This window comes from Dendropsophus ebraccatus, chromosome 1 (assembly GCF_027789765.1).
Source record: "Dendropsophus ebraccatus isolate aDenEbr1 chromosome 1, aDenEbr1.pat, whole genome shotgun sequence".
Lineage (NCBI taxonomy): Eukaryota > Metazoa > Chordata > Amphibia > Anura > Hylidae > Dendropsophus > Dendropsophus ebraccatus.
Window position 1 is genome coordinate 202,870,921 of NC_091454.1, and position 22,634 is coordinate 202,893,554.

A 22,634-nucleotide genomic window follows, 5' to 3' on the forward strand; every position below is an offset into this window, starting at 1 on the left:
TATAAACGCTGTCAGTGTATGTACACATCCATAGGATTTCTAGTATAACTTTACATAGGAACATAGGAGTGTGACATACACAAATAACACAGCAAAAAAATAAATAAAAATAACGCGTGCAAGTAGACAACCACATACACACACACAACGTGCAAACAAGCACGCGGACATACATATCGGATAGGTGCGGCTGTAATGACCCAGAGAGAGATTGCAGAAGCCTGTAATAGTATGCATTATGCTAATGAGAGGCGTGGCTATGTTAATGACTTATAGAAATGGGGATTAATGCTTCCCTACATTACTCTGTAAGCTAAAGCAGGTGTAACATACAAACTTACAGGAGGGAGAAGTGTATAAAAAGTATTGTGACAATTGCTTGTACATGTGGCTCAATGTCTGGACTGCACATGTGCTCAGGTGCTATGTTACTTTGTGGAAACCCAACCATACCTTGGCTTTATACTCTATCAGCACCCCAGCAGTGGTCCGTGTGTCCCTTATAATTCCATATTATAGATTGGGAAGGAGTAAGACCTCCGAGGGGCAAACATTGGCATGAGAATAAGCTTATAGGAGGGTTAAAGGGGCTAACTGGGCAACCAGAGCCAGAATGTGGCGTCTATCGAAATAGTGAATGCACCAACAAATATAAGGACTAGTGCTAATGCATATGTTGCATTCTCATTTCCACATGTAGAGACACATTACACAGAGCATCTGTGTAATGCTTCATTTTCCCTGTGGGGGCGCTGCAGGAAAAGTGGACACTTACTACCCGGTTTGGCTTCAGATTGGAAACCCATTTAACGGCAATAAAGGGCTACATGGTTGCCATATTAAAATTATGGTGACTTCATAGTAGTGAGTTAATCCATAAAGGGCCAGAACACTTGTTAATAAAGCACAATAACTCACTTCACTATTGAAGGGGTGATCCCAAGGTTTAATAGTCTTCCATAGGATAGGGCATAGCTAGCTGATCTGACTGCTGGGATCCCCACTGATCATAAGAATGGAGGTGAAGTGTCCCCCAAGTGAATGGAGCACCAGAGTGCATAGTCTACCACCGCTCCATTCATTCTTTATGGCTTTTGATCACCATTGAGCGTGCATGCTGGTGCTCCATTTACTTACGGCAGACCACTGACCTTCATTTTCATGACCAGTGGGGATCCCAGCAGTCAGAACCCAATTGATCAGCTAGTTATCTCCTATCCTGTGGACAGGGCATAACAATCTTGGGATCACCCCTTAAAGGGAAAAAAACAGGCTACACAGCCACCATCCTGAAAATTTGATGTCTCAGGTATAATGACATCACTCATCATATGACATCACAGGTGCCCTTGGGAAATCATAGTGGGTTGCAAAAAAATTTTTTTTTGTCACAAGCAGTTTACTAGCAGTATAGCCGCTTCCTTTTTTATGTTTTCTATGTTTAAATCAGCGTTATACATATGGCCAAACTGCTGCATGCTCCCTCTATGCTGATATTAGTTTTTCTCTGTTCAAAAGAAGAGACCAAACACAGGAAGTCCCAGTTCTTTGCCGCTCATACAAGAAAAGACACCTGTCCATCATGTAGGTTGTATATCAACTGAGGGCAATTAACTAATACTAATTCTATTATCAGTTCTGCAGCTTACCAGGAGACAATGCTCTTTGTTATGTAACAATGTAGTCAGTATAATGTCACTGTGCTTACAGAGGTTTTAGTGCTGTGTGGCAGGAGAGCTGACCATACAATGCGAGCACTCCTAGTATTCTCTTCTACTGTACGTGGATGTGGAGCTGCTGTGTACAGGTGCATTAAAGACTTGTCCTGCTCTGTGTGTGCTCTTAAACGGCTGTTTATCATTACCAAACCATGTCTGTAAGCGTGCAAAGGACTGGGACTTCCTGTGTTTGGTCTCTTTTGAACAGAGCAAAGACCAAAAATCAGCATGGAGGGAGCATGGACAGCAGTTTGACAGGAAAGGAGACACCTAGTGGCCATATGTATAATGTTTATTTAAAGGAGAAGTCCGGCAGCCGGCAGGGAGGAATTTGATAACAAGTGCGAACTTACCTCTCCCTGTGCCCGCCGTAAGCTGCGAGACTGCCCCTGGGACCCTGCCGGGCACCGGGATCTCCTCTGCTGCCGACCTTACGACCCGGATAATTGACAGCCTGCTCAGCCAATCAGTGACTGGGGCGGAACGCAGCTCTAGTCACTGACTGGCTGAGCAGCCAGTCCGTTAGCCAGGTCAGGCACTTTCCCTAAATGTCATGATGTGACGTCAGCACAACTAGGGCACCCCCGATGTTATGACTTCCAACAGGGGTCCCGCGGCCAGTCCCACCGCGGGCATGGGGAGGGGTAAGTGCGTCCTTGTTATCAAATTCCCTCCTGCCCCTGCCAGGTTTTTAAAATGGACGGATTTAGAAAACATAAGAAAATAATTAAGAGCGTATATTGTAAAACAGCTTGATTTCTTAAAAAAAAAAATCATTGCCTTTCTAAAGGTCAGTACATTATACAGCACCGTTACATCATGGGGAAAGCTGGCCCACACATGAATGAAGCTAGAAATAGCCAGCTTTCCTTTCCATGGTAATACTCTCGCAGGCCATAACTTGCTGAGCTTTCATCCTGCTATCTTATTAAATGCACAGACAGCATGCAAATACCATAACAATGCAGACTATAGCACTTGGGCTGTAAATGAACGCTAATTATCTGTCAATGGAAACCTAATGAAACATGTTAATTACCTCTGTTTATACAGCGATGTGCAAAACCAACATCTCATTAACACGGCAAAGAGCCGAGAGAAAGTTCTGAAAGCCCAAGTGTAATGCTGAAAATGATTGTATCTTAATGTACGATAAATCGCTGATACTTTGTTAACATATTGTTTATGAAGAGTACGATTAATTAAGAATTAAGGACTCGACAGGGGAATCCCTACATACGTTACAATGAACCACCACCTTCTAGCACTATACTGGCTTTAGGTATAACATTCTGTTTCAAGTTTATTAGCAGCCTAATATTTCTGTCTTTCTGCAGCCACCACTAGGGGAGCTCATGAGCCGTGTGCATACTGTTTACACACTGGGTTGAATGCATAAGCAGTATGCAGTCAGCTGTTCAGCCCCCTCTAGTGGTGGTTGCAGTTGGTAACAATGTTATCATTTAGCACTAGGTCCATGCAGGGAATTTGGAGCTCTGTATTAAAAATAAAAGCAACCTGACTGCTTTAAAGATAAATTATATATATATATATATATATATATATATATATATATATTCAGTACAGAATTCTTAATTTAAAAAAAAGTTGAGGGACTGTCTTTTATCAATTGATATACACTACTGTGTGATTGGTTCATATACGAACTCTATATTTCTTGGCAAAACAGGAATAGTGGGTATTTATTGAAATGGAAACTTCCTTGTTTTCCTCAGATGGGATTCAATCTCATCTGATCCAGACCATTCAAACAGTAGTACCCATAGTATAGTCTGCAATCTGTCCCTCCCCTATAACAGTAGTCTGGCTGTGTAGTCTGTACCTCCCCCTATCACAGCAGTCTGGCTTTGTAGTCTGGACCTCCCCCTATAACAGCAGTCTGGCTGTGTAGTCTGGCTGTGTAGTCTGGATCTTCTCCTATAACAGTAGTCTGGCTGTGTAGTCTGGACCTCCCCCTATAACAGAAGTCTGGCTGTGTAGTCTGGACCTACTCCTATAACAGTAGTCTGGCTGTGTAGTCTGGACCTCCCCCTACAACAGCAGTCTGGCTGTGTAGTCTGGACTTCCCCTATAACAGCAGTCTGGCTGTGTAGTTTAGATCTCCACCTATAACAGTAGTCTGGCTGTGTAGTCTGGACCTCCCCCTACAACAGCAGTCTGGCTGTGTAGTCTGGACCTCCCCCTATAACAGCAGTCTGGCTGTGTAGTCTGGATCTCCACCTATAACAGTAGTCTGGCTGTGTAGTCTGGACCTCCCCCTACAACAGCAGTCTGGCTGTGTAGTTTAGATAACCCTTACAACAGCAGTCAGGTTGTGTACTCTGTACCTCCAAATTACATCAGCAGTCTGGTTGTGTATTTTGGACCCCCCCCCTATAACAGCAGTCTGGCTGTGTAGTCTGTACCTCCCCCTATAACATTAGTCTGGCTGTGTAGTCTGGACCTCACCCTATAACAGCAGTCCGGCTGTGTAGTCTGTACCTCCCAATTATATCAGCAGTCTGGTTGTGTAGTCTGGACACACACACACCCCTCTATAAAAGCAGTCTGGTTTTGTAGTCTAGACCTCCCCTTATAACAGGAGGCTGGCTGTGTAGTCTGGAGCTCCCCCTATCACAGCTGTCTGGCTGTTTAGTCTGGACCTTCCCCTATAACAAGAGTTTGATTGTCTAGTCTGGACTTCCCCCTATAACAGCAGTGTGGCTGTGTAGTCTGGACCTCCCCCTATAACAGCAGTCTGGCTGTGTAGTCTGGACCTTCCCCTATACCAGCAGTCTGGCTGAGTAATCTCAAGTGCCCCTATAACAGCAGTCTAGCTGTGCTGTCTGGAGCACCCTTTAACAGCAGTCTAGCTGTGTTGTCTGGAGCTCCCTATAACAGCAGTCTAGTTATATAGTGGTAGAGCATATGAGGGCACTGCGGTGCTTATTCTAGTGGACAGGGATGAGCTGCAGTACCAGACACAGCCAAGAGCATATTGACATCTCGGTGTCAGGCACTGCAGTGAAGAGCCATTGCTGTATTGACCTCTCTGGCTTTGTGGATAGATCAGTATCTAATTTTTGCGAGTATTATATACGACTAGGACAAACCTAAATATATCACGTAGGATGAAAATAAAGAAAAATATATACAAACTAATGCTGTCCAAATATATAATGTGAACTGTGGAATGATTTGTATATAAAAGATTATGGTATATCTGGTATATAAGCAATAAGATGACATTGAGCCCAGTTTCAAATAAGTGTAATCCAAAAGCCTTATTCTTATTTTCATATTAGGCCACATGTTTGATGTTGTCAGTTTTGGTTGTTAGATTCGGGCTGGGACAGAACTTGCAGCAACACAGACAAAAACAATATTCTGAAACTAGTCTTAAAGGAGTACTTCGTACTAACAGATACACTGCATTGAGAGTAAGGGGTGGAGCATGACACATTGGTGTGCTTTGCATCTTTGTGTCATGCTCCACCTCCTCAGGTTCTGCATTAGGCCTTAGTGTATCACGTTTTCTTGGAGTGTTCCTTTATGTTATACTGATTTAAAGTGTTTTTTTTTTTAAAAAAAAACAAAAACAAACTTTTGACGTGTCCTAGCGACACGTCAGAAGTTTTGATCTTGGGGTGGACTCCCACCGATCACTAGAACCAGTGGAGAGAAGCATGTGGCTGATCTCTTCTCTCGCCATATACTGTACCTTCTTCTAGTACAAAGTGGGGAGAGAAGGTGCTTAGCCACAGCTTCTCGATCCTGCCTCTAGTGATTGGTCGGGGTCTCAGCACTCAGATCTAAACTTTTGACACGTCTCTACGATATGTCAAAAGTTTTTTTTTTTGTTGATGCTAAGATGTAAGAGGAAATAACATATTAGTGAGATGCCGCATTGTGTGGCTTTTTAGTCAAGGCTGATGGAATGGAAGAAGCTGAATGGATCAGGCTGCTATGAGTCTTGTGGTCGGTAAAAAAGTGCCATAGTTTCCTACCATGTAGAGGCAAGTGGGGAGTTCCTAGAAAGTAAGAACAGCCACAGTTTTATCCAGGGCCCAGGAGGAGGAGGACACTCTGGAGGGCAATACTGATGGGAGGGAGTAGAGGAAATATACACTGACACAGGAAGGCAGGATAGGGGTAAGGGCAGAAGAATGGTAAGGCTCTCGGGTAACACGATGGCTCCTCTCACCTTCGTCCTCTGATACATCCAGCATCTCGTCCACAGTTTCTGGGAAGCTCATCCTGTGCCTTTCGTTGGCTAGCTGTGGGAGAGACAAAGTCACCAACTGACCCTGGCACCCGACTAATAATCCTGACTACCACCCCCTATATCTGCCATCTAATAACATACAGCTATAGGACGTTACTGCAGCTTAAGCTGAAATATCGGACATTTCAGATATAATTGGCCTAAGGGAATCATTTGATATCGACAGTGCAAGAACAGCACATATCTCCAGGCACTGAGATCAATGATCCATTGTGGAGATATTCCCAGCAGTGACTTCATGCTGTTTTCCATCAGAAGCCCTGCATGAAAGTGCTGTCTGTGACTGCAGCATCTGAACAACCCCCTATGGCTCATTCGACTGGGAGCTGTGAAGTTTTGTATAGCGATAAGTTTACAATACTTAAAGTGGTTGTCTAGGAATAGAAACAAGGATGTACTTCTTTCCATGAATAGCTGCACCCTTCTCCATGTTCCATATTGCACCTTAGCACCGTTCTCTTGAAAGTCAGTGAGCTGCAGTACCAGACACGGCCAATTAATCATAGTGGCGCTATTTCTGGATTCGATTTTCTACTCCTGGACAAACCCTCTAAGCTTTACCTATCATACTCACATTTCCTTTACCCACAATTTTTTTTAATAATCTGTAAGTGAGTAGCATAAGTTTGTCAAAAAGCTGTGTGACCTATATAGGACAGGCCGCCATATACAGGAATATGTCTTGCTGATCGCTGCGGTTTGATTTGGAATGTTGGAATTATGAACACAATGAAAAGTTCACTGAACTTTATGTATTTGTGGTCATCCGAAGTGCTTAACATATTACAACAACGGATTCTTAAAGGGATTGTCTAGTTTTGAAAATCAATTTCCATATTGGAACTGTGTATTGATAGACACAGGGGCTCTCTGTTCAGGATCCTCCTCTCTTGGTTAAAGGGGTTGTTTACCAATTTTTTTTTTCTTTCAAATCAACTGGTGCCATAAAGTGCCAGAGATTTGTAATTCCCTTCTATTAAAAAATCTTAAGTCTTCCAGTACTTATCAGCTGCTGTGTGTCCTGCAGGAAGTGGTGTTTTCTTTCTTGTCTGACACAGTGCTCTCTGTTGCCTCCTCTGTCCATGTCAGGAACTGTCCAGAGCAGCAGCAAATCCCCATAGAAAACCTCTCCTGCTCTCCAGACTGGAAATAATACAACTTCCTGTTGGGCATACAACAGCTGATAAGTACTGGAAGGCTTGAGATTTTTTAATAGAAGTAAATTACAAATCTCTGGCACTTTATGGCAGCAGTTGATTTAAAAGAAAAATTTTTTTGGTGTACAACCCCTTTAAGGTGGAAAGTTTCTACGAGAGCATGTCTTGCTGTGGACGACCTGTCCTGTCACACTATACACGGACAACCCACTGATTTGAATAAGCACTGTGTAATTATAAATTTCACCTTTGGTGGCGCTGCAGGAAAACTGAACACTTACTGCCAGGTTTCCAACAGATTACTGATGACCTCAGGGGGTCTAAGTAAAGGGGCTGTTTGTTCTCTCTCTCTTTTTTTTTTTTTAAGGACCCTGGGGGGGGGGGGGCTCTATTGCATAATCCCTACTGGTTAGAAGGGTCCTTAAAGAAAGGCAAAAACAAACTGACCCCTTGCTTAGATCCCCTGTGACCGGTGCTATGGGGGCAGGGCAGTGCTCCTAACGATGCTCCGGACAGAGGATTACACTGCTAACAACTTAGCAATGGAGCCAAGAAGGAAGGTAAGGGACATTTGTGTAACCGGCTGATAGTTCCCCTTTAAGGTGCCCATACACATTAAATGATTGCCAGCCGACTATCTAATAGAGGTGTATGGGGGTGTCCTGACTTTTCCCTAAATAAGGGGAAAAAAAGATTGAAAAAGTTTTGGACTATGTGGGCAGTGCCTTAAGGCAAATAGACAGATAGAGGGAGATTTATCAAACATGGTGTAAAGTAAAACTGGCTCAGTTGCCCCTAGCAACCAATCAGATTCCACCTTTCATTTTCCAAAGAGTCTGTGAGGAATGATAGATGGAATCTGATTGGTTGCTAGGGGCAACTGAGCCAGTTTCACTTTACACCATGTGTGATAAATCTCCCCCATAGTGTCTATGGGTGCAAGAGATAAATGCTGCCTGGAAGCATCTTGTTAACCTGGCTGAAGTGTATTAAAGGGAATCTGTCAGCTCTATATGGTGCTTAGAAATTAAGGGTCAAAGAGGCTGTGCTAAGCTGCAGGATGCAGGATCCTCCCTTCCCTGCCTTTATTTTCATACAAAGCTTGTATTCCAGCACAGAGGGTGGGGGAGGAGGGAGCAGCATCCTGCGGCTCAGCACAACTTTTTTGACACTCGAGCCCGGAGCATAATATAGCGCAACAGATTATTTCCTTGTCTGTAGAAAGTATGTTATAGGTTCATCAATTCTTGCACCTCATCTATAAAAGTCTATAATACCTTTATAACTATATATATATATATATATATAACTATATATATATATATATATATATATATATAGACATATATATATGTTTACATGCCGTTACATTTTTGGACATTTATATATATATATATATATATATATATATATATATATATATATATGTCTTCCAGTATTGGACCTGATAGGTCTCCTTTGCGGGCCTTTCACCTACCTCCTGTTATATTTCCCTATGGTTTTGCCATCCCAAGACCTGTAGTTTCCCCCATTCTTTTCTATTCCATCACCCCCTTCGTACTCACCTGGGTGTGTGGTCCATCTGTCACCAGACTCAGAACATCTGTCACAGAGATGTATCCTAGACGCTTGGCAATGGCCAACGGTGTGATCCCATTCTGCAGAGGCGTAGGGCACGGGAAGGATGCAGTAAGGGCAATGAGGAAAAGAATGAGGCATGAGAGGCCAAGAAGAGGCATTCGATGAGGTGAGGCAGAGTAACAGAAGGCAAGACAGGTGCCAGGAACAAGAAATAAAACAATAAAAACAGGACAACATGATAAAATACAATGATAGTCAAAAACCGACAAGAGGTCAGGACAACAAAGCCAGAAGACGTTTTCTAAGACTGACGGACATTGGACAAGACATAAGGACAGAAGAGGTCAGGTGGCGACTGGCAGCTCTTACCATGCTGGCCTGGTTGGGGCAGGCTCCGTTCTTCAGTAGAAGTGTGACGATGTCGGTGTGCCCCTGCTGGGCGGCCTGATGGAGAGGAGTGAACCCCAACTAAAAGACAGAATATGTAGGGACCGTATATTATATACTTCTGTGTGAGCTTCCTGGATCATTACCCCCATCATCTACATAATAATAACAACCAGATGACTAAGCAAAAAGCTGCCCCATGGCTATGATGGTGCATCCAGCCCTTTAATGGAGCCCTCATTGTGCCGGATATCCCTTCACCCTCTAATAACCACCTTTGCATTTTAGCAGACTTATTTTGTATGAGGATTGCTGTATACAGTGGTAATTGTATTTTTTCCTCCCTCTTCAAAAGTAATAATGAATCTAGGGTTTTGGTGCATGCTTTTTTTTTTTTAATTAAAGGGGAACTCCAGCAAAAAATGTTTTCTTTCAAATCAACTGGTGTCAGAAAGTTATGTAGATTTATAACTTACTATGTCCTGCAGGAAGTGGTGTATACTTTCCAGTCTGACACAGTGCCCTCTGCTGCCACCTCTGTCCATGTCAGGAACTGTCCAGATCAGCAGCAAATTCCCATAGAAAACCTCTCCTGCTCTGGACAGTTCCTGACATGGACAGAGGTGGCAGCAGAGAGCACTGTGTCAGAATGAAAAGAATTTTTAAAGGACATACAGCAGCTGATAAGTACTGGAAGCATTGAGATTTTTATATAGAACTAAATTACAAACCTATTTAATTTTCTCAAACCAGTTGAAAAGAAAAGAAATTATTTTCATTAGGGTACCCCTTTATAAAATTGTACTACTATATTTTTTCAACAAGTGGCCCAAACAAATCTCCCCTTTAGCATGAAGAGACAGGTTCAGGCTCCTTCCTCAGTTTCCAGGGTTGGTCTCCCAGTGACTCAGTGAACTGAGGGTTAACAGGCCAAGACTGGAGGTTCCTCTGATCCCGGCCATTAGAGAGGGAGTTCAGCTTTCATTAAAGAGCTAGGCTTCAGGGATGGAACCCAAAAAAATATGGCACTGTAAAATAAAACTCTTGCCAGACACTGTAAAAAGGTATATTGACCTCTGTTAAAGGGGTATTCTGGCCGAAATAAAAACAGAATACCATTAGAATAGACACTTAAAGAAGCTATGTAATGGCTATTCTAATGATAACAGGCATTATATAGATATCAGTGGAGGCTCAGCATCACTAGCTCTTCTGCATGTGTATATGCTACTGTGTCAGGACCAGGGCTTAAAGTGACACTGTCACCCCCTTTTTGCATTCTGACTTCTCTACACAGGTGTAATGGGTAAATTTAGCAGTTTTCATACCGTATTTTATATCATACGTCATGGTGCTTGTTCAAGTAAAGATTGATCTTTTATCATCTGCAGATTGTGCTAGATGGGCGGGGCTTCACATCAGCAGCACCACTTAGCCCCGCCCACAGCTTCACCATTGGCCCCGTCCCTCCATGACGTCATATGCCCAGCCCCCTCGCCGACCATTGGAACAGGCTGGCCTAAAGGTCTAGGCCCCACCCCCTCTAGGTCAGCCCATACCAATGGGCATCGAGGGAGTGGGGCCTATGTGACGATGATGCCACAGAGGGGCGGGGCCAACGACGTTTCTGTGGGTGGGGCTAAGTGATGCTGTTACTGTGAAGCCCCACCCACTTAGCACAATCTGCAGTTGATAAAAGATCAGTTTTTACTTGAACAAGCACCATGACGTATGATATAAAATAAGGTATGAAAACTATAGTAAATTTGCTCAGTGTACAGTATTAGTAAGTGTACTCACTGTATATACTGACAGCAGCTCCCTGTGTACCCCATATTGCTATTATCAGGCTCCCCTCCTCCAGGCTGCCCTGCTCTGTGGTGTTTTTGTCCATAACATTGCTGACATAGAGGAGCATGTGACCATGCCCCGCCCCCCAGTGTCCACCACACAGCCTGTATATGTCTATGAAGAACACAGTGGACAGGGCCTGGTCACATGCTCCTCCATGTCGGCCATTTTGTGGACTGAAACAAAACAGAGCAGGGCAGCCCAGCCTGGGTGAGAGGAATCTGATTTTAGCTCTATAAGGTACACAGGGAGCTGCTGTCAGTATATACAGTGAGTACACTTACTAATACTTTGTACTGACCTATTTTACTATAAAGTGGCCAACCCCTTTAAGCAGCCCTGCGGTTCCTGAAACAGCTACTGGAGGCAGCAGAGTGGCTGTATCTCCCCTTACTGCTGCTATTCAATGTAAAAATCATAACATAAATTGTATACATTTCCTTTAATAAAGATATATTACAAAGTTATATAACTGTATTAAAGATTTTTTTTCCCATCCAGAATACCCCTTTAAGGGGTTAAAGAATTGTCTAAAGGACTGTAGCTATAGGTGGTGGAGAGGTAACAATTGTACCAGGGTCTAGGAGACCCCTTTTCCACATAAGAAGCCATGAGTATTAACAATGGTAGCTATAGGGCCCTGTTGGGTTTTTTAGTGGTGCCCGGCTTTGTTACACTTCGGTCTGGCCATGTTTTCTGTTAGGGTACAATAACATCATATACATGCTGTACCACTCTCTCCTCCCTCCAGCTGCTGATTAATAATTAACTGCCTATACACAGCATGGATAGATAACTGCCAATCAGCAGCTGGTGGGCGGAGTTTTCTGCTTCTCATGAATATCCAGGACTACTGAGCTCACACACATAATGGAGAGGACTACTTATTGTCCCTGTTATTTAGGAGGATATCTCTGAACCAGCTGCACAGAACAATGGAAGTGATACATTATTCTGTTCAGCTTCTCTTTTACTAGGTTATACTACCCTAAGATAGGAAAGTATAAACCTACTGACAGAGTCTCTTTAAGGAAAGACCGTCAATATTATAGCCTAAGACACCAAAAATAAAGTAAGACACAGTAGCCGGCTCACCTTGGTGGTTGCGTTCACATTGGCCTGATGTTGAAGGAGAAACTTTACTATCTTGATGTTCCCATAGTGGCAGGCGACATGAAGTGGAGTGAATCCCATCTATGAGACAAGACTAGTAAGTGAGTGCCACAACTGCTAGACGCTAGTAACCGTACATAGATGCCATTTATTATAACGGGTTATTTTTGGGCATCATTTTTAGTCAATTTTAGATGTCCACTAGAAAATCAAAAGTCATTTCTACAGAATATAATTTCTCTGATTTGGCGGTCAGACTAGCAATAGTCTCTCTGTCCTTCTAAGGCAAAACTGCATGTCAAGCAAGAGTAAAACAGAGAAAGAGACATCTATCCATTATATATATATATGGAATAATGCTCCCCCTACTGTAAGTTATAAGATTATCATCAGTCATTGTGGTGTACCATAAGGATACAAGCCATGTGCAGCTGTACAAGTCATGTGACTTATCCCGTACGTAACGCCACTTTTCTCTGTATACTAGTCATTGACATGTATTACGTAGACATTATTTTATACAAGTTAGATGTCACATAAGATAGATCTGCATTGGTGGGGTGCGATCAGACCTCATATAACATCCAGAAGTTTGTACGTTGTTAGGAGGCTTTACCCGTGTCTCCGCGCTCACTGCAGCATCATGGGACACCAGGATTTCTGCTACATTAAGGTGACCTTCCTGACAGGCCAGGTGGAGGGGGGTGAGGGAGCTCTGTGAACAGAAAGGAGAACAGATGACATCAGTAACACATACAATGTGGTCAACTCCGGTTTTCAGTTTTAAATAAATGAAGCTTAAAGAGGTAGAAAAGTCACAAAGTTATATAGATTTGTAATTTACTTGTATTTAAAAGTTTTCCCATACTTATCAGCTGCTGTGTGTCCTGCAGGAAGTGGTGTATTCTTTCCAGTCTGACACGGTGCTCTCTGCTGCCACCTCTGTCTGGGACAGGAACTGTTCAGAGCAGGAGTGTTTTTTTATTGTTCTTTTTTCTACTGCTCTAGACAGTTCCGGACATGGAAAGAGGTGGCAGCAGAGAGCACTGTGTCACACTGGAAAGAATACGCCACTTCCTGCAGGATATGCAGCAGCTGATAAGTATGGGGTTTCTGAACATACCTGAGCAATAAATGTGGCTATGTCCAGAAGTCCTACTGAAAGCTAAGGACTCCATTCACTGGGGGACAAGGGATCTCTGTTTTCGTGATTATTGGACCCCCAACCAATTGGCTAGTTATCACTGACCCTGTGGATAACTTTTAATCATGGAATTGCCCCCCCCCCTCATCTTTCTATAATAAAAGCTGTGCTGTGATTGGCTGCTCAAGATAACAGAGCCATTTTTCCATTATATAAATCTCATTCTTCAATTCATCACCATGATCCCTGCTTGCTGTCAGTGGAAAGAACACTGTTGTTTACACACCTAGGGCAAACTTAGCTGTGGTTAAGAGAGTGTTCTAATAAGCCCCTATCCACGGTGGTATATAATGGATAAATTGGGGTTTCAGGAGTCAGACCCCCACCGGTCTGCTAGTTACCCCTGTACATGGGAGATGAACTTTGATTAAAGGACCGGCCCTTTAAATAAATGAAAATTAAGAAATATATGTAGATATAGATATATACAGAATGTTACAATAAGGGACAAAAAAATGTGGTACAAGCGTTTCGGTACATGAGATGAGGTTTGGCTCAGGTGGTCCTTACCTTGTTGCCTAGATGCACATTTCCCTGCTTGCTTAGCAGCAATGTCACCATATCGGCGTGACCCTCCTGTGCAGCAAGGTGGAGGGGGGTGACACCCTGCAGGGACTGTGCGTTACACGTGGCACCAAACTGCAGCAAAGCACGGGCTGTGTCGACGGATCGCTGTTTTACCGCCATGTGTAGGGGAGTGTAACCATTCTGTAACACAAGACAGACACATTCTTAGTGCGGCCTGCATTGTCCATAAGCCCACTTACCATAATACACAATCCACAGCCAGAAATCTGCTGCTAACTTGCAGGTGTGAACAATATCCTAATAAGAAGGAAATTATCTGCTGCATAGTCACCACAATACTAAGTATATCCAGGTGAGCGTCTAAGGGTGCTTTTACACAGAGAGATTTATCTGACAGATTTTTGAAGCCAAAGCCAAGAACAGACTATAAACAGAGAACAGGTCATAAAGGAAAGACTGAGATTTCTCCTATCTGAAATCCATTTCTGGCTTTGGCTTCAAAAATCTGTCAGATAAATCTCTCTGTGTAAAGCCACCCTAACTCTAGGCTGAATAGAGAGGTGGTCACCTGTCAAGTCTATAGAAGTTATGGAGAGGCTCATATGACTGGACGCAGTGAATGACGCCTTGCGTGGTTCTCTTGGTTGGTGCCCCATCCATATGGTGTATTCTGACTAGATAGCGTACATAGGTGTAATGACACTTTCATTCAATTGCCTAAACAGCAATACCAAACAGTGTCCCTTCCATCATACATTGCAGAAATAAGACAATGCAGTGCTTAAAGGGCACTGTTATTACCAATGAATAATGATAAATCAGCAGGTGAGGTGATATACTCCATCTTTGCAATTTACTTCATGTATTTTTTTTGTTGTTGCCTGTTTTCTATATGATATACATTGCTATACATTCGGCCACTAGGTGTCACACTTACTGTAAAACTGCAGTTAAGGTTTCATCACTAAGGCCATTTGTAGGGTGGTTCTTCTATCTTTACACACCTAGGTCAAACTAGTTCTACAGGTACCACAGTTAGTGCGGTTAGCTGCTGTACCTTACACCAGCCACAAGGTGTCTCACTCCCCCTGTGCACAGCTGCAGGAAGGTTTAGCCTGTTTACACCCTTACACACCACTTCCTGGAGAGTTAGTTGTAGTCAGCTAAGGAAGAGAAACACCTGTTCCAGTGTGATAGACTACAGCAGTCATGCACTGCTGAACCCAACCCTGGGATAACTAGAGTTACAGGAGTAACCACCTTGCCTACCCCATGGAGCTTCACTTCAGGATAGTCACCTTTTAGAGAGAGAAAAGCAGTGGGACTGATCCACAGTAGAGCACAGATGCAAGTTAGCCGCTCTCTACTGACTACATTCAACTACGTCAGAAAACTTCTACTAGTTAGCTTCACCCAGAGACAGAGGCCTGGGACTCATACTACGTATGAGGGTGGTCACCGATACTGAGAGGCAGAAGGCGGTCAGATAAAGATTTATCTAAACGTGAGTATGAGGACACACACTTCATAAACATCCCGGCAGAGTACAAGGCAAATTAGGCAAGGGCCTCCTATCCGGCCCCTATCTCCTGCTACAGATTCTTCTACTTTTCTTCACCTCAAGTTACCTACTGAGATATATTGCACCACAAAATACCAGGGCCCACTGGCTGCTTTAATACCAGTACCCAGCGCCCCGGGCCATGGTACATTTGGTCTTTATTAACAGCACAAAAAAGAGATCAAATGCAGGAAGTGATGTCAGTAGCCCAGTGAAGAAGAGGGCACAATAGGGCACTAACAGATCGTTGGGGGAGATTTATCAAACATGGTGTAGAGGGAAACTGGCTCAGTTGCCCCTAGCAACCAATCAGATTCCACCTTTCACCTCACAGTCTCTTTGGAAAATGAAAGGTGGAATCTGATTGGTCGCTAGGGGCAACTGAGCCAGTTTCACTTTACACCATGTTTGATAAATCTCCCCCTTTGACTATATATTTTACAGGTACACTTTAAGTAAATATTCCCATGCAGTGACCCAATACCAGTACCATACATAAAGTAATCTAATAAAAGTGCTGCACAATGTCTAAATAATACTGCTATACTGTTGATATTAACATTCATGGTGGTCACATGCCTTGGGTACCAGTCTATCTGTGAAGCCCCCATTGGCAGCAGCAGCTTCATTGCAACCATTCAGCTCGCCCACAGGTAGGATATTGTGTGGCTATGCTGTACATTAGTGAGAAGACTGTTTTACGATCCCTTTCTCTAATAAGATATATTATAAGGGCAATGTGGGCACTGGAATTGCACCTATAGCAGCCCATTGGATCAATATTGGCCAATCCCATTGATTTTAGCATTAGTCAACATGTATCTAATGGGCTTCGGGAAGATGTGCAGTTTTGTCTGTGATTTATATAGTTATACTGTATAGTTGCACTTACCCTTGCAGTGCAGTGTGGAGACGCTCCCTTATTTAGCAGAAGACGCACAATGTTAAGGTGATTGTGATACACAGCTACATGAAGAGGGGTCAAACCAGTCTGTGATACAAAGAGAAAGAGTAAAAAGATGGGGGATGGGTAGAAATAATCCAACAATAACCCAAAATCGATAACCACCCTTAGATGCTGGCCCGCCATAGACTGGATGTGTTATGGCCTTATTACACGGCAAGATTATTGGCCGTATTCAGCCGATAACCGTCCTGTGTAATAGAAGACAATGGTCAGCCGACATGAACGATGTCGGCTGATCGTTGTATTAGTTTGTATTTCAACAAGCGAGTAATAGCGGCGGCAGCGAGCTGACTGCGCTCGTTTCCTCCTCACAGTCGCCCTGTGTAATAGGGGCTTAAGTCTGTATATAGCTTATTATCGTTATTACAACATCCTTATAGAACCCTCCCACTTCCATCAGTCAACGCGTTTCAAGCCATATCTATAGGGCAGATGTGCTGCACAACCACCTCCTCTTGACACCTAGCAGCAACTGCCTGAGGCAAGTCAATCAACTTGCCTCATGGGAGAATCACCCCTGACAACTTTTACGTCATACCACCTTAAAGGGAGGACTTGGCCATACCCTTGTTTGCTAATGTTCTAGGACCTGTGGACATAGGTTCCCAACATCCAGCCTGAATAGGGTTCAATCTTTTTAGAGACCCCATAGCACCGCCAGGCCTGCTTGTATGACCTTGGGGATGACCTTGTGAAACTTGCATAGTGAAAGCACATTTATATGACTATAAAGAGGCCATTTGTTTCTCGCAGAGATGTGTTTGGCTACAGCTGATCCCAGCAATACTATGATAAAGAGGACAGTAAGAAGACAGAAGGGTCACCTTGCCGGCGCTGTTGGAGTGAGCTCCTCTTTCCAGCAGAAGTTCTGCAATCTGGACCTTCCCGTATTTTGCAGCCACATGAAGAGGCGTGAAACCTTTCTGAGGTGAGAGAAGAAAAAGGTAAGCACCGCGCGGCGCTCCGAGATGACAATGAGGTCAATAAAGACAATTTATGCAAAGAAAAGAAGCAACTCAGCAGAGATATATTCAGCTGGGGAGGATGACAGGACACAAGGGGAATAGAGCAAAGCGGGAGCCCTGCAGAAAACAATGCAGCTATTGTTATATGCCACATATAACTCATATAGGGAACGTGTTATATCAGGCTTACTGCTTCTACGTATTGTCTGAACTAGCTCTAATAGCTTCTTAACGGCTCATATAATGGTTTGCTTTTATTTATTTATTTATCTTTACTGCTATATAATGTAACAAAAAAAATCGGCAATCGTAGTGCTTTTTTGCTTTGCTTTTTACGGTTATATTTTTATACATCGGACATTTACACATGCTACAATATATTATATTTTTATTTATTTATTTTTTTCACATTTTTAATTGTATAATGGGAACTAGAGTGATTTTAAAGAGTCACTGTCGTGTTTTTTTTTGTTTTGCAGAAATCAATAGTACAGGCAATTTTAAGAAACTTTGTGATTGGGTTTATTACGCAAATACTGTATACCATTATCTACATTTTAAAAAGACTTTCCCCAGGTTCCCCCCCCCCCTCCTCTCTCTCACCCACTGCTCATTATCAGGAAATCTTGACTCTTTTACATTAGTCGGGCCCTGTCTAACCTATAGAGAGGGGAGGAAGGAAGAGGTCAGAGAGGTCGGTGCTGACCTCAGAAGAGATAGCCCGGTGATGTAGCTGTAAATTAACTCTTTGTTATCTTGTTTTGGTGCCTCATCTCCCTCCACCCCTCCCCCCTCCATGAAGACAGGGGGGAGAGCTTCAACTTGCTTTTTCATAATAAAAATGCATTTTGCGGCTAATAAACCCAATTACAAAGTTTCTTAAAATCGCCTGGACTATTGATTTCTGCAAATCGACAGTGACACTTTAACTTTTTATTGGGGATGGTGCTTTAATATATTTTTAAAAACATTTGTATTTTATACACTTTGGATGCCCCCCCTTTTAGGGTCTATTTGTCATTAGAAGAGCACTGATCGGACTGCATGGAGGTATGGAGAGAAAATTTGTATTCGTGCTGGCTTCTTCCTGTGACAACGCATCATCCTCTGATGTCACAGGAGGCTTGGTGGGTTCTTGTCTCTGAACTGTAGTACCACCCCCCTAAGTCATTCACCATCTCTGACCAGCCCCTCCAGCCTACATCTGAGCAGACAAGGAGTGACTGGAGCAGGTGCTGCAACTTCACTGTGCAATATTCTGCCGTGACATTGCATGTTCTGCAACAGCTTTGGTTAGGGAACTGACAGGAGTGCTGCAGGAGGGGTGTAGGTAGGGTGGGAGGACTGCAAGGGAAAGCTGAGGGGAAGCAATGCATTCTGGGACTTGAAGTACTGGGCAACTGCTCAACCAGAAAGTACAACCACGATTTAAAAACAAATGGATTTTGATGGTATTAGAACTGGGGAAAACAATTAAGGCATGCTACATGCATCTTCAGAATATCTTTTTTTTTTACCTTATGTTGGAGTACCCCCTTAACTATTCTTCCTACTGCCATTGTGACATCTCATCTATTGGGACTACAAGTACAGAACATCTAACAAAAAACGGTTTTACCTTGGTCATGGACGTATGTGCAGCTTGGTTGTCCAGCAGAAGTTCCGAGGTTTGGGTGTGCCCACCTCGTGCACTCAAGTGTAACGGTGTATGGCCTGCAGTAGTGGGGGGGTCGGGGTGAGCTCCATGGGATAACAGCAAACGCACCATATCCAAATGCCCAGAGCGGGCTGCACAGTGTAGAGGGGTCTGATCATCCTGTAGGAAAGGCATTGAGTAAAGGATAGAAAGAGATATATATATATATATATATTTGGGGGAAACATGTCCTTCTTCATTCCTTTCTATCTGTCAGCAGACACAATACACTTCTACTGACTGGACATTAGAATGGGTTGGGCCTAGACTCATTTGCATATAATGTACATATAATTTCCAGACTATTTCCAGGGCTTCCCAAATCTTCCAGAATTTGAGAAGGAATTTACAACATAGTAACCTGTCTATCACCCCCGAAGTGGTCCCCCTCATCTACTCAACTCTTCTACCTAGTGTCTAGTCTAATTTTAATGGATCCTACATACTCTATATACAGGGGTATCCCAAGCCTTGACCACAGAGATTTGTATTTAACTTCTATTAAAAAAAAAAATCTCAAGTCTTCCAGTACTTATCGTCTTCTGTATGTCCTGCAGGAAGTGGTGTATTCTCTCCAGTCTGACACAGTGCTCTCTGCTGCCACCTCTGTCCATGACAGGAACTGTCCAGAGCAGTAGCAAATCCTAGAAAACCTCTACTGCTCTCCAGACTGGAAAGAATACACCACTTCCTGCAGAACATATAGCAGCTGATGAGTACTGGAAGATTTAACAAATTACAAATTACAAGTTGATTTGAAAGAATTTTTTCTGGTGAACTACCCCTTTAATACAGTTCCCCTAGAGATGGATGTTCACAACCAAGGATGGGACCATTCTATCCAGGGACCCCACAGCAGCCACACTGCTCTGCCTGTATAAGTGTAGCCACACTGCTCTGCCTGTACCGCCGTAGCAGCCGTAGCGGCCGCTACGGGGCCCCGCCGTATCGGGGGCCCGTGGCGCGGGCCCCCGGAGCTCACATAGCCTGTAGCACCCGGCGGCCGAGCAGGCCTCCCGGCTGCTACAGCTGTTTGGGGTCCAGGCAATGGCCATGAAGGGGGGCCCGCGGGGCCCTCCCGATCAATCACTCTTGTGACCGCAAGCATTGTTTTGCTTGCGGTCACAGGAGTCGGGCTCCGTCTTCCCCCGGCTGCTGCGTTGCTGCCGGGGGTGTCGCATCTTATCCCTGGCAGCCGCGCATCCCAGAGCTCCCTGCGCGCCTTGGGCCCTGACTTCCGGTTCCGGTGCGCAGGGAGCTCTGGGATGCGCGCTGCCGGGGATAAGACGTGACACCCCCGGCAGCCGCGCAGCAGCCGGGGACAGACCAGGAGGAGTGAGGATCGTCGTGGGAGCGCGTTGGCAGGTGAGTTAAGTTTTGTTTTGTTTTTTATCAGCCTGCAGGGTGGGGGGAAGGAGGGGGGCATCTATGAGGGTGGGGGGAAAGAGGGGGGCATCTATGAGGGTGGGGGGAAGGAGGGGGGCATCTATGAGGGTGGGGGGAAAGAGGGGGGCATCTATGAGGGTGGGGGGAAAGAGGGGGGCATCTATGAGGGTGGGGGGAAAGAGGGGGCATCTATGAGGGTGGGGGGAAGGAGGGGGGCATCTATGAGGGTGGGGGGAAAGAGGGGGCCATCTATGAGGGTGGGGGGAAAGGGGGCATCTATGAGGGTGGGGGGAAGGAGGGGGCATCTATGAGGGTGGGGGAAGGAGGGGGGCATCTATGCGGGTGGGGGGAAGCAGGGGGCATCTATGAGGGTGGGGGGAAGGAGGGGGGCATCTATGAGGGTGGGGGGAAGGAGGGGGGCATCTATGAGGGTGGGGGGGAAGAGGGGGCATCTATGAGGGTGGGGGGGAAGAGGGGGCATCTATGAGGGTGGGGGGGGAAGAGGGGGCATCTATGAGGGTGGGGGGGGAAGAGGGGGCATCTATTAAGGTGGGGGGGAAGAGGGGGCATCCATGAGGGTGGGGGGAAAGGGGACCATCTATGAGGGGGGGGGAAGAGGGGGCATCTATGAGGGTGGGGGGAAGGAGGGGGGCATCTATGAGGGTGGGGGGGAAGAGGGGGCATCTATGAGGGTGGGGGGGGAAGAGGGGGCATCTATGAGGGTGGGGGGGAAGAGGGGGCATCCATGAGGGTGGGGGGGAAGAGGGGGCATCCATGAGGGTGGGGGGGAAGAGGGGGCATCCATGAGGGTGGGGGGAAAGGGGACCATCTATGAGGGTGGGGGGGGGGGAAGAGGGGGCATCTATGAGGGTGGGGGGAAGAGGGGACCATCTATGAGGGTGGGGGGAAGAGGGGACCATCTATGAGGGTGGGGGGGAAGAAGAGGCATCTATGAGGGTGGGGGGAAGAGGGGACCATCTATGAGGGTGGGGGGGAAGAAGAGGCATCTATGAGGGTGGGGGGAAGAGGGGACCATCTATGAGGGTGGGGGGGAAGAGGGGGCATCTATGAGGAAGGGGGGGAAGAGGGGGCATCTATGAGGGTGGGGGGGAAGAGGGGGCATCTATGAGGGAGGGGGGAGAGGAGGCCATCTATAAGGGAGGGTGGGGGGAGAGGGGGCCATCTATAAGGGAGGGTGGGGGGAGAGGGGGCCATCTATAAGGAGGGCAACATGGGGGGAGAGGGACCATCTATTTGGGGGGGGGCAACATAGGGGGAGAGGGAATACACAGAGGGGGGCATATATTATTAGGGGGTCACATAGAGTCAGGGCTACCCACTAAATGAGGGTGTAAAGGGGACAGTACAGATGTGCAGTGTGTATAGAGATAAGGATGGTGCCAGAGTGAGGAGTCTAATATGTCTGTCTGGCAGATTCTGTGGATTCGTGGCTCGGAGAAGTTCTCATAACGGCCTAGGACGGATGGAGAAAATGAAAAGGAAAGAACTCCGATCAGAAAAGACGTCCCCTGTGAGTCACCTGATATAACTGCACTGTAATGTATATGGTGTATAGAACCTGTGTAGAGCTGGGGCCACCTCTATATGACTGGATGAGGTGATTTAGTGTACTGGATTTGGTCAGTAACAATATGGTGGTGATGGTTGTGGTGTGGCAGTAATGTTTCCTTCCTATATACTGGTATTACTGGTAATATTGGTCTCAGTATACAGGATTTGGTCGGTAACAGTATGGCGGTAATATGTACGGAGATAATACTTTCTCTTCCAATATGCTGGTGTTATTGGTAATATCTGTCTTGGTATATATATATATATATATATATATATATATATATATATATATATATATATATAATATTTATACACACACACACCAATAGCATCACTTGGTCGTGAAAGAAGGGGGGGGCCAAGTTGGCCTCTCGCACCAGGGCCCAGGAGACATTAGCTACGCCCCTGGGTCCAGGGGTGTCCCGGGGATTCCCAGGCAGCACAGGTGACAGGCTTGGAGTGGCTTGGCGTCCGCCGGGGGCCAGGGTAAGTACTTCTGGCGCAGGGACTTCAAGCACTAACAAGCGTTCCTGTGTACAGGCTAGGGGCGGACTCTGAGCTCACTGGTACCGGTGCTTCCGGGGATGCTGCCCCCCCTTGCCACCGTATTGCTGTCCCGCCAGCACACGTACCGGTGAGCTCAGCGTCCGCCCCCAGCCT

The 22,634-nt window shown here is 45.2% G+C and overlaps 1 protein-coding gene across 6 annotated transcripts in view; it reads right to left on the reverse strand.

Moving 5' to 3' along the window:
• ANK1 (ankyrin 1) overlaps positions 1-22,634 on the reverse strand; it is a 134,146-nt gene that overhangs the window by 50,985 nt on the left and 60,527 nt on the right. For all 6 annotated transcript variants that reach the window (XM_069944894.1, XM_069944912.1, XM_069944900.1 and 3 more), the window contains 9 exons: positions 18,936-19,133; positions 17,177-17,275; positions 16,278-16,376; positions 13,807-14,004; positions 12,709-12,807; positions 12,075-12,173; positions 9,111-9,209; positions 8,726-8,818; positions 5,923-5,995 (listed from right to left, as the gene is read on the reverse strand). In XM_069944894.1, coding sequence (XP_069800995.1) covers positions 5,923-5,995; positions 8,726-8,818; positions 9,111-9,209; positions 12,075-12,173; positions 12,709-12,807; positions 13,807-14,004; positions 16,278-16,376; positions 17,177-17,275; positions 18,936-19,133 — 1,057 coding nt within the window. The remainder of the gene's footprint in view (positions 1-5,922; positions 5,996-8,725; positions 8,819-9,110; positions 9,210-12,074; positions 12,174-12,708; positions 12,808-13,806; positions 14,005-16,277; positions 16,377-17,176; positions 17,276-18,935; positions 19,134-22,634) is intronic.